This window comes from Streptopelia decaocto (assembly GCF_964273445.1).
Source record: "Streptopelia decaocto genome assembly, chromosome: 3".
Lineage (NCBI taxonomy): Eukaryota > Metazoa > Chordata > Aves > Columbiformes > Columbidae > Streptopelia > Streptopelia decaocto.
In genome coordinates, this window is record NC_138656.1 from 88211778 (window position 1) to 88224705 (window position 12928).

General features: G+C 35.9%; 1 protein-coding gene across 7 annotated transcripts in view; it reads left to right on the forward strand.

Moving 5' to 3' along the window:
- Positions 1-12928, forward strand: part of COL12A1 (collagen type XII alpha 1 chain) — a 101481-nt gene that overhangs the window by 60395 nt on the left and 28158 nt on the right. For all 7 annotated transcript variants that reach the window (XM_082047963.1, XM_082047964.1, XM_082047965.1 and 4 more), the window contains 11 exons: positions 614-730; positions 1153-1299; positions 1775-1849; positions 2403-2542; positions 4608-4731; positions 4930-5073; positions 7055-7219; positions 8092-8130; positions 8221-8359; positions 10512-10654; positions 11011-11120. In XM_082047963.1, coding sequence (XP_081904089.1) covers positions 614-730; positions 1153-1299; positions 1775-1849; positions 2403-2542; positions 4608-4731; positions 4930-5073; positions 7055-7219; positions 8092-8130; positions 8221-8359; positions 10512-10654; positions 11011-11120 — 1343 coding nt within the window. The remainder of the gene's footprint in view (positions 1-613; positions 731-1152; positions 1300-1774; positions 1850-2402; positions 2543-4607; positions 4732-4929; positions 5074-7054; positions 7220-8091; positions 8131-8220; positions 8360-10511; positions 10655-11010; positions 11121-12928) is intronic.

The window sequence follows — 12928 nt, forward strand, 5'->3', positions numbered from 1 at the left end:
AAATAACGATTTGGTAACATAAAATTTTCTAGTCTGCCTCCTAAAATTTTTTTCAGCTATAGTTGGAATCAATCTTTGACTATCTATGGGGTACTATAGAATCTAATCATACTAAGCAGGTCTTGGCTTTTTGCTACTCTGCTTTTATCTCACAGGAATATCCAGTGATTGAAACTTCAGTTTTTTGGAAGGAGATGATTTTATTGATGGCCTTAGTTAAGAAATTTCTAAAAATTTCTTCAGTTAAGATGAATCAAGCATCCTGAGTTTTGTTGACTCAGTACATTGTTTTCATACTGGTATATATATGTCAGATTCTGATTTTTGGAAGTTTCTTATTTTATCAAGAACTCAACTTACTTCCTGTGAAATCTCATAAAACGGACTGTTACCCAAAACAGGAAAGGTATCAGACTTTGGGCCTTTGTAAATAGCTAGGCTGGATTCTCTAAAGTATAACAGAAAATGAAGAGATTTGACTATAACTGCTCTTTCCTTCTGTGAGTACTTTAAAAATCAAGTTCTGGACCAGCACTGCTACTATAGTTTTGATGTGTTTCATCCATTATGTACTGTTTTCCAGAGAACAATTTATCTCTTTCTCTGTTCACAGTATATTTGAACGTCACTGATGTAACAAGTTACAATGTGGGTTGGAATACATTCTGTATTCGATGGTCACCTCATCGGTCAGCAACTTCCTACAGACTGAAGCTAAACCCAACTGATGGCAAGTGAATTTTATTTTTTGCATTTTCTGGAAACATAATTACCTTATTTCAGTGACAGCAACGTTTATTTGGGATGGCAGCAAGCACCAACCAGAAGCTATGATGCATCATGACCTGTTTTTATAGAGTGGTGAAAAAGGTGCAAAGAGGGAGTGCTGTTTATTGTCTAGTTAATATTCATTACTGAGAATCTGCTAGTTACCCGGGTTTTATATATACACTGCAGTGTTACTCTCCAGTATGTTCCAGGGTGCATAGTCACCACATAATCTTGGTCTAGAAAGACTTCTATGGGACAAGACTGCTGTCCCATCTGCTCCAACCTCCCCTCAAGAAGTGTCTAATCTCTACAGTTATTTGTACAAATATTAAAAAGGGAATACTTGGTTTTAAATTAATTTCCATTGGGCTTTTTTGACAGGTTCCAGGGGACAGGAAATCACTGTCCGTGGATCAGAAACAAGCCATTGTTTTACTGGCCTCTCACCAGACACAGAATACAATGCTACCGTCTTTGTACAGACCCCTAACCTTGAAGGACCTCCAGTCTCTATGAGGGAGCGTACAGGTAGGTAATAGATACTGTGAAGCTTAAGTTTTGGTTCTAGAATTTGTCTTGTTTCAACTCTAGAACTTGTCTTGCTCCTAAGTGCCTTTCAATACCTCTTTTAAGTGCAATTCAACTCAACTCAGTGCAATTTCAACTACAGTTGATGAGGGAAAGAGAAATTCCTATGCTCTTCTTCAAACCAAATATTTCCTAGCACTTGGATGAAAAACAGATGCATTATCAAAGTACAGTGTTACTCAGCTCATGTAAAAATGTTCCTGTTATAATGAAACATGTACCTTTTTAAGCAATAATTATAATCTTTTTATTGTTGTAACACAATAAATGTTTCCTTGTCTATTGTGTATTGTTTAGGTTAGTGAGAAAAGATTAGAGACTTTCTGTGTGGCAATATAATACATAATCTAGAGTTTTTCCTTGAATGAAATGATTTATAAGGAGTAAAAAAATTATTTAAATTATTTCATTTCAGTGCTCAAACCTACAGAGGCACCAACTCCACCACCTACCCCTCCTCCACCTCCCACAATTCCTCCAGCTCGAGATGGTATGTTTATTTGTAGAATTATTCATTATTTTTCTGTAGATGCTGTACTGCTTCAGAGTTTAATGCTATTTTTCATAAATTTAAATATGTTTAAAACTAGCACAGCACTTTAGGGAAGTTTGAGACCAGTTTCCTGATGCCATCCATTTGCTCTTGAGCTTTACGAGACTTCAGCATTTCCTGGTTTAGAACAGAAAGGTGCATAAATTTGGCAAAAAAAATAAGGGTGTTCTATAGCCCTGCAGCAAGTCTGTGAGTCTGTCTGCCCTGAGCAGGCAATCTATGTTTTATGGTAGATACTCAGAAAAAAAAAAAGTAATTTAGAACATTTACATTTGATATTTGAGCTCTTCTTTATTTCTTGAACTTTTATTTGAAAATTTTTATTAAATGTTTTTGTGTTGAACATTAGCCATCTGCCAGGTTGACTGTGTGGGAATAGAAGCTTGTTGAATATTTGTCATTCTTGAATTTTAAAATTTTGGAGCAATGCTCTTCATTTCATAGTGATATGATTGATGTGTTTTAAGTTTTCCTTTTCTTGGTCTTTCAGTATGCAGGGGTGCCAAAGCAGACATAGTATTTTTGACTGATGCTTCCTGGAGTATTGGCGATGATAACTTCAACAAAGTAGTGAAATTTGTTTTTAATACAGTAGGAGCCTTTGACTTGATTAATCCTGCTGGAATCCAGGTAGGTTTTTTAATTTCCATTTGGTATATTTTGGAGGGAAACTAAAGACGAAACTGAATTAATGAAGTTACATCTGATTTTTACTTTCTTTCAGAATGCTGTCCTTTTTTTTTTTTTTGTATTAGATTGTTGTGCAATGCATGTGTACATGTGTACATGTGTAACTATTTATGAAATATATTGGTCATTTTGTAAATACAAAGGGAATTTAGTCTATCATGAGAGGTTACTACTCCAAAAGATAAAAGTTGTAGTGTGTGTGAATCCTCCAGACAGAGAAACTGGGGTCATGTATGGTCAATGTATGATTAATTTTATATTTTTATTTCTTTGTATAGGGTATCAACAATTGCCACACTGCTTAGTTGTTAAATGCTAGGTTTTGTCTGTGTCATATCATCTGTTTTGGGGGCAGCCTGCCTGTTGAGTGAGGGTTATGTTTTAATTTCTCAGTGCAAGAAAGGAGTCTTATACATGTAGAGACCAGCTGGCTGGCCATTAGCGCCTTGTCTTGTTGAGCTGCCTGGAATCCCAGTGCAATAAGTAGACAGAATCCCCTTGAGAAACACTCTTCCAGAGATCTCTTCATCCCATCCTAAAGACAGATAACATGGCTCCACCCCACAGTGGGCATAGTAAAAGTGTGAAAAGGTGAAAAGTTAGTCCTCTTAATGAATTAATGCATCTTGAAAGACTGAACAGTAATAGCCATTGAGGACTTTCAGCATTTCTGGGCTGATCATAGTCATGTCAAAGACATTTCCTGCCAGGCTTCTTATTGTGAGCCTTGCACCAGTACTGGCTTTCTTCCGCTTATGGCAAGATGGATGAGATCACTGCATGGCCATTTCTGTTTCACGAGATAAAGTGAATGATATGAGATGCGAGCGCACTTCTCAAGAGGTATTTCTGGAGCACTGCAATGACTTACAGGTGCATTGCACCTTCCTTAGTTAAAAGGCTGAACTGAAGGTGTGGGGTTTTTTTTTGTGTGTTGTTGTTGTTTGTTTCTTTTTTTTTGTTTGTTTTGTTTTTGTTTTTTGTGGGAGATTGTGGGAGAGATTTTGTCCAGTAACTATAAAAACTACTTACACTGCTCATGAACTGCCTTTCATCTTCTAAGAATGTTTTTAGATCTTTGATTCTCTATCTTCAACTCTCCAGACATTTAAAGGAAAAGATACCCCTCACACTTGGCTTTGTCTCAGACATTCTTTATCCTTCTAAGCTCTAATCTATACTGGTAGTTTTCCTTTCCATTTGTTTGTTTGTTTTATAATATTTTTTTTCCCCATGAATATGTATGGTTCCCCAGCCTAGAGATAGAGAAGCCTAATAGAGGTGACAGAGACATGTGACAGAGACATGTGTATGCTAATGTTTAGTAAAATATTTAACTCACATACCTCTTGAAATAATTGCAACAATCTCAGGTTTTCAACTGGATATTAATAATCTAAAAAGCGGAATTTGCTTCAATAAATACATGTGAATATACACATATAGAGAGATGTCTATTCAGCATCAAATTAGTATAATATTGTAATTTTACAGAATATTAGAAGGAGTAAAATGAAATATATAAATACAATATTTAAAGATTATTTCAGAATACAGGTTCAGTGATTGTATTCTAGTATTTAAGGCAAGAGACTACACAATTTTGTATATATACAATTTTGTTGACATATTATTGCCAAATAGATTTTGTATTTCCTAATTTAAAAAAAGGAAGAGTTTTTGTAAATAATGTACCTCTGCTCAGAAGCAGAGAATAAGCACTATATGTATATGCATCATAGTAATAGCAATATTTTAATCATATGTATTTAAGGTCACATCATATTTCTTACAGAAAAGAGAAAGAAGGAAAAAAGTGTCATGTGCATGTCTGTGATGATATTTGTGTTTGTAAATCTGTATGTGTGCGTATAATCATACAGATATGAAAAAGATTTTGCAATTATTTAATGCCTACTACTATACCACAATATGTATTTCGATGGAGAGTGTTGGTCTGAATATGGAAGTATGAGGCTGAACACTGTGATATATTCCATTTCAGGTTTCATTTGTGCAGTACAGTGATGAGGCAAAATCTGAATTTAAACTGAATACATTTGATGACAAGGCCCAGGCCCTGGGAGCTCTTCAAAATATTCAGTATAGAGGAGGAAACACAAGGACAGGTAATTCTGAGTGGTAATTATATTTCTTTAAGAGAAAATGATTTCAGAAACTGCCTCATTATCATAATATTACATGGCTGAAGAATTAGGTTTTTATGTTCTTTTGTTTTAGATTTGTGGCTGTTGCCCTTTCAAAGTAAGGGACTTCTTCTCTTGTAGATAATACGGCTGACACCTTGTTCATTGTGCACTTTGCAGGCAAAGCCCTAACATTTATCAAAGAAAAGGTTTTGACTTGGGAGAGTGGCATGAGGCGAGGTGTTCCCAAGGTACTTGTTGTTGTCACAGATGGTCGGTCTCAGGATGAGGTGAGGAAAGCAGCAACAGTCATACAGCACTCTGGTAAGCAATTCACAGTACCTGGCTGTTTCATTCCCTTATGTGTTAAGCAATGCAATTATAAGTGGTGCATCAGTTATCTGGGAAAACTTTACTCGTCATTTATGGACTCAGAAACGTATTCTGAATACTTGGGAAAAACTCAAAACTATTTAAAGAATTTAGACCCTGGGCCAGACGTCACTTTTTCTTCCTCTGCCTTCTTTCTGGGGAAGGATGTGGCTTCCCAAGGCTTTCAAGTAATTTCTCATGCATATCATTTCATAGATGTGACTTTCGGTTACTTCTTTCTCTCCTTGCTGTGTAGACCCCAGGGATCATTGTGAAATACACAGCATTCTAGTGCTTTTGGTGCAATGGGCCTGGCTTTTTGAGCTTTATGTTTCACCTGGTATAAACCAGTGGATCTCCAGTTAAAGTAACTGCTTTTGGTGGAGCTGGATCTGAATTGACTCCTTCATTATCTTTTGAGCTGAGAAGCATAGCGCTTCCTCTTCAGATTTACTGAATGTGGCTTATATGAGTCTATTCCTGTCCCTGCACCCAGCAGTTTTGCATTTCAGTGCATGAACTACCTGGAGTTCTTTTCCCTGGGTAAGCAGATTATGTACTTCCTTATGGAAATCACTGGCATGTAAAACACAAGTGGTGGTCTTCTCTGCCTCTGTGATCTGAAGGAATCAGCTCTGTCTAGATGACTTATAAAGATGTTTGGCTAACGTATTCATAAGTCTCTACAGTCTCCCTGGATAATCTGCTTCAGTGCTTAACTGCCATAATAGTTGGAAAGCTTTGCCTCAAATTTTGCCTTTGTGTTTATTGATGCTAATGATTTTATGGTCTTATTATCATTTACCTAGTTAACTAGCAAAACAACTGATCACTGTTCACTACAGTGGGCCTTCATATTTGAAGTCTGTTGTCATTTCCACTTTGTCTTCTCCTTTCTAGACTAAACAAACTCATATCCTTCAACCTCCTCTCGACCATGTTTTCTAAACCTCTTATCATTTTTCCTGTCCTCTCTACTTACTTTGGTTTCTTTGAGTCTTAAACGTTGTGCTAAAAGCTGGACAGAGTATTTCAGCCAAAGGTTCACCAGAATTGGCTACAGAGGAATAATTACCCCCCATTTCTTTTTGAAAAATTAAAAATATAGACAAAGATAGCTTTGTCATTTGCACATTTGCAATAAGTGTGAATTCTCCTTTTAGCCTCCAACCAGATTTTCCAGTGTCTGTGCACTTGCTTGTTGATGAAATTTTATGTGGGTTTTTTTTTTTTTTCTATATAGTGCTGAATTATGTAGTGACTTTTTTTTTTTTTTTTTTTCCTTTCCCCCCCTCCCCTTGGTTTCTGTTATGGCAAAGAGAGGCTTAGGTAGGAGAAGGGAAATGAAGAAATGAGTCATAGACAGAATTCTGTAAATGCTAGAAGACAGCAGCAAACAAAAACTTGACACAGAAAGCAAGGAAACACTAATTTAAGGATTTAGAAGAGGAAAACCACCCTGACAAAGAATCACAGAATCAAAGAATACCAGCTTGTAAGGGACCACAAGGATCATCTGGTCCAACTTTTCTTGGCAAAAGCAAGGAGATGATGATTTCACACCTAGTGAGATGAATTGCATTCTGAATCTGCCCATGTCTCTCTGCTGATTATAGAAGACTAGATAACTAGGTTAAACTCATTGCTAACTTGGAAAGTAAAAACTGGTGAGATGACTAGCACCCTAAGAAAGTGAAAGGGAAACTGAGAAGCATAAAATGCAGGAGATGACAACAGTTAGAGAACTGGGTAACTAATGGTGTGCACAGAGATTTGGACACAGAACAAATTTAAGACACTGTAGAGTTGAAAGAATTGTACATTTTGTATGGAAGAGTGAGGGGACTATGTAGCCAAGTCTGTGTGAGCTTGCATAATGCCCAACAAAAAACATTACCTAACACTACCACTACCACTACTGTTATTTTTACAGGCTTCAGTGTCTTTGTGGTTGGCGTGGCTGATGTAGATTACAATGAGCTGGCTAAGATTGCCAGCAAGCCCAGTGAGCGTCATGTATTTATTGTTGATGACTTTGATGCCTTTGAAAAGATTCAAGATAACCTCGTCACCTTTGTGTGTGAGACAGCTACCTCAAGTGAGTAGAAGACATAAATTTCCCTTTTCCCAAATGAACATATTCATTTACATACTGCTACGGTTGCCATGCCATTTAAGGTACATCAAAAGAAATGTTTATATATAAAAGTTAGGTTTTGCAATAACTGGACAGAGTTTAAGCGAGCAAGTTACTTTTTAAAAATGTTGAAGTAGGTATTGCATTTTATGTAAACTTGTCTCACATTTTAAAAGTACTGGTATAACAAAAGGAATATAACAGTGAGTGAGGCCTATTGTTTTTTAAAAGGAAGTAGAATTTTGCCTAATGTGAACTCAGGGGCACAATAGGTCTCTTATTTGCCATGGTCTAGGCCTGATAAAAGGTGCAGCTATAGTGTGTGATGTTAGTTTAAAATTCTCTCAAATCAGATGTTTACTCAAGTGAAATCCTTCTATGGCAAAAATGAGAAATTCTCAGGCCTGTCACGTGCAACTGTGTACTCCCTAACTGCCTCATCTGCTGGCTCCTGAGGAGACGTATAAATCTGCAGTTTTTCCTTGTGAATCTGACAGCTATTATACAGCCTGACTCATGCCTTAAATATTCATGGAAAGACTGTGTAATTGTTCTCCTTTCTTATTATGAATCAGACTCTTAAAATATTTGGGGGGTTCATTTGTTATTGCATACAATTTGTCATTGTAGAAATATCCTACTAACAGTAATGAGTAAAGATTTTAACAGTAATTCTGCCACAGAACAGAACACAGCATGACGAGTATAAAAAATGTTAGCTGATAATTAATAATAGCACAGACTTTTTGGTAATAAAACTTTATGAAGTATATATGTGTTCATATCCTGTTAGGTTTCATAGTTTTGAATTATATGTTTTTCATGTCTTTTAGCTTGCCCTCTTATTTACTTGGATGGATACACTTCACCTGGTAAGAAACTGTCTAACATTTTGGCATAGGTTCATGTCTTTTACAGCTCTACAGTGTTTTTATTTTTCTATTTTCTCTCTGGCTTTAAAGGTTTCAAGATGCTGGAATCATATAATCTAACAGAGAAGCATTTTGCTTCTGTACAAGGCGTATCACTGGAATCAGGCTCTTTCCCAAGCTATGTAGCATACAGACTCCACAAAAATGCCTTTGTCAGTCAGCCAATACGGTAAGTAAACCTGAAAGGTTTATATTTATGGAAAGAAGGTGAGGAAGGATTAATAGAGTTTAAAGATGATAGAATTAGAATCTTATGGAAGATACATTGATTTAGCATTCTTTTACTGAACTCCAAGAAATGTATTCTAAAGAACAACTATCATTGTTCTCATTAAATGCTAATCTATTTCTTCTGTTGCAATTTGTTCACTATTAATCCAGTTGATTATTGTTCTTTTCTTTGAGATTGTGCTTTTTAACCATTTGAGTTACATAAAATGCACACTTTGTCCTCAAGCAGTTGAGCAACAGCCTCCTTAAGAAACCAAGCTCCACATTGCCAGAGGCAAATGGTTTCAATATGGATGTATGGGCACCACTTTTTGCAGGGACATTATTCATGCAGCCGTAGGCAGCACATTGACGCCATTGACTTAGGGTAGTTTCTCCTCTAATTGAGTTGCTGTATTTGGCAAATGGAGTAGAGTTTTCATGGGCCTGTGGTCTTAGAGCTTGGTTATGGAGAAGTAAATATATGGTCATTCTTTCCAACATTTTTTCACACACACACACACAGAGACAAACTAAAGAAAAAACTAATTAGCAAGTTAGTTTTAGGAAGAGGAGAACAATACCTCTCTTTTTTTTTTTTTTTTAATACATTTGTTTCTGTGCCATCTATTTAAGTAAGTTTCAAAAAAGTCATTCTGAGTCAGAGGAGAAGCCTAAATATATCCATTGTTCCTATTAAATTTAAGGAAATTTAATCTTTTCACACAAACCCTTGAAATTTGCAATCCTGCCAGATCAGGTAAAGATCAGATCACAGGCACAGGAGCTGAGGTGTATGAAGAAATTGTTTCTTTTTGGCAGCCTTCTGATCTCACAACTTTAAAAGTGGAGTACTTGAGGACTCTTTGAGTTCACTGACATGCCATTACAGTGATGGCAGTGATAGATCTCTGATAGCCTGGATTTTTACGATCTAAGGAAGTACAGATAATCCCAGTCACCAGGATCTTGTTTTGCACTGCTCTTCCATTAAGATTTAACCCACATTTAGCAGGATAATATTATAAAAAGACCGACTTCCTATTTATTTCATTTTTTTTGGAAGGTTGTGATACATAGGATGTAGTCTTCTCTAAGATGTGGAGTAGACTTTCCAGAGCATTCTGGGTGCTTATTTTTCATGAGAAACCAGAAAATAAAACTCACTATAGACTGAGTTAGCAAAGTAATAAAAGCATCCTGATCCTGATGGCATAGTTGTTTCCATATCTGAAGTATAAATAGCATTGCTATATTTACTTTAATATTTTATTTCTTTTACTGTTTGGTGTGGTGTTGCTGACTTTGTGATGGTGCTTTTATTGCAGTGTTCATAATCATATAAGCTTTGCCCAGAATACAGAGCAGCTTCTTGCTTGATTTTGAGATTTCTGTGTTAAAGTTCATGAGGCCAAATGCTTTTCTCAGTTCTAATGATTAAGGAGAAGCAGAATCTACCTCCTTTCTTACAGATCCCTTCCTTCATTCTCTCCCTTCTCCGTTAGAAAATGCTGGAGGCCATTTAATGCATGTTTTTATTTACTTTTAGCTTTCTGTTTTTCTGATGTCTAACAGTCTGAACATCACAAATATAAACCTCAGCCACTGATGAATGAGGTGGAGTCCAAATGCATCACCAGTTGCAGGCAATACATTAAATACATCCTTCATTGTATCTGTGCCTCAAGGGCAGCAATAGTTAAGCACTGTTTTCTGTTGCCTGTCTAAAACAGGCTGGATGAAAAGCTAATAGGGCTATGGTCCTATTTTCTGTATTTATCATCAAGGAATTTAAAATATGTGTAGTTTATGCAGAATCTTGCCACAGGAATACATCTTCTAGAGTTCTTGGTCATGTTCTGGCTTCCTCCATAACCATGGTGCCTGGGCCAATTGAAGACAGGCTGTAAGTTCATCTTAACAAATCACACAATGATTTTTATCACAAAGTTCTTTTCTGTTTGAGAGAGTAGTTTAAATGCTCAGTTCCATAAAACACTGTGGTATCCCTGTTACTCTCATGTCCTTTCTTTGAAAAAGAGCAAATGATTATTATCTTATTTTCCTCATATGTTTCTATGTGAAAAAATGTCCTCATATTTTCTTAACAGGGAGATTCACCCAGAAGGATTGCCACAGTCGTACACTATCATCCTGTTATTCCGCCTTCTTCCTGAATCCCCCAATGAGCCTTTTGCAATTTGGCAGATTACAGACAGAGATTACAAACCACAAGTTGGAGTTGTGCTTGATCGTAAGAATGATTTTGCTTATTGTGCATTTATAGATTACGTTACTATGCATGCATTCTTCCCAAATATTTCCAAAACCAAAGCATTCTTACATGGTAAAAGGATTATATATTTTTAGTTTTAAAATATATATTTTACTTTGCACGTCAATTATTTTTTCAGCTAAGCTATTTTTCAACTTTGATATTATGTCTAAAACTATAAGAATATAAATCTATGTACTTATGGGTCAGTAACATCACCTATAACTACGTTTACCCATTTGAGTGGTATCCTACATTTTATCCATAAGTGTATCTTAGGATGGTAGTTTCAGTAGTACATATAAAATGAAATGTATCATATTCATTTATTGCAGCCGCCAGCAAAGTTCTTTCATTCTTTAACAAGGATACAAGGGGAGAGGTTCAAACTGTAACTTTTGATAACGATGAAGTAAAGAAAATATTTTATGGAAGCTTCCACAAGGTAAAAAATTTAAATTATGAATGTTGCTTTCTGAAGTGCTGTTCTTTGAAACAAAAGATGAGCAAACAGAAGTCACTGTCAGTTTTATCCAGTCTTTGTATACCTCTGTAAGTTGACTAGATCTCTGAAATTATAGCTCTTTTTTTTCTTCTTTTTAATTGAGTTAAAGGCCTACTTTGAACCAGTGTAAGAGATTCATCAAGATTTCCTCAAGAATTTGTCAAGATTGTGTGAGTGGAGGGATATATATGAAAAAGATATCATAGCCTGATTCCTGGCACATGAAAGAGCAAGAATAAAAGACAGACTGGAAAAGAAGAAAATGTCGTGATGACAAAAGATTGGGGGTGTGTGTAGTGATTTGGAATCATTCAGAGAAGAAGAGATAACCAATAGCAAATAGCTATTGACTTAACATAAAAAGGCAGGGAACCAATTTTGGGAGGCGAATAGCATGTTGAATAAGATTCATAGGTTTAATGAACATAATACGTATATATGTATATATTTGGTATGTATGCATGTATTGGTTTATTTTTAACTTACATTCACTGGCCCTAAAATATTCCAAAGTACTCCAAAGTAATATTAACTGCGGAAGCAACAATAACAACAGAGATCCCATAAAAAAATCACGTTACCTGTTTGCAATTTAGAATGAAATTCATGTTCTTTGAGTTGTTAAAATGGCTAGCGAAATCCTTACATGTTACTGCATCTGCCTTCAGTTGTGGTAATTGTGTGCTTGCTTTTCTAGTTTTATGAAATGATGAAAACTCGATCCTCCCAGGCTTCCTTGCCTCTAGTCATCGGGAGGTGATTTGACTCATGTTACATATATGTCTAAAACACAAGTTAAAAATTATTTTCCTGCCGTGTTAAGCGTATATGCTTAAAGCAAGAAAGTGAGTTGCAATTGCAACATTTTTAGCCAGCTGAAATGCACATTCTCATGTTTTCCTTTATCTCCCTTCTGTTTAGTTTAGTTTTCTTCTGATGACTAAATATGGCTGGAGTATACTATTTGTTTTCTTTATGATACCCTCTCCTGCATGACTAGTCACTACCAGCACTCCTCTGAGGATACAGATAAGAGGTTGCATCTGTCAACTTGCAGATACTGGAGGCCACATTGTCAACCCAGCTCTGCTAGGCTGAAAGCAGGGAAAGCTGGCTGGTGCCAGCATTATGTTTTGTGACTTCCTTCTGTTTAAAACAGAGATGACTACAATAATCACACACTACTATCTTGTTTCCCTGAAATTAAGACAGGGTCTTATATTAATTTTTGCTCCAAAACTTTTTGCTTTTTTATATGCACAGCTGCCTGTGCACTATTTAAATTGACTTTTGAAATGAACTGTAACTAGGGCTTATTTTTGGAGTAGGGCTCATATTTCGAGCATCCTCAAAAATCCTGAAAAGTCATGCCAGGGCTTATTTTCAGGGTAGATCTTATTTTCAGGGAAACAGGGTATAAAAACTATTGGTTTACTCAGAATTTGACAGAGGATAATTTCCCAAACTGCTTCGATATCATGTTCAGTTATTCTCAGGTATATTATTTAATGGATAATTATTTTTGCATATGCAAAGACATATTTATGTCACTGGCTTTGTGACTGAAACTTGTAGGTAGGTTTTTCTCCTTGGCAAATGACTTTTTGCCTTTCTTTTTTTTTTTTTTTTTTTTTTTTTTTTTTTTTGCTAGCTTAGTAGGACAACAGAATTTTGAGGAAATGTTTTAATCTACTGGGGTGAGAAAAACTGTCAATAAAGGGTAGGATAGATATTGTTTTGGTGTAAAA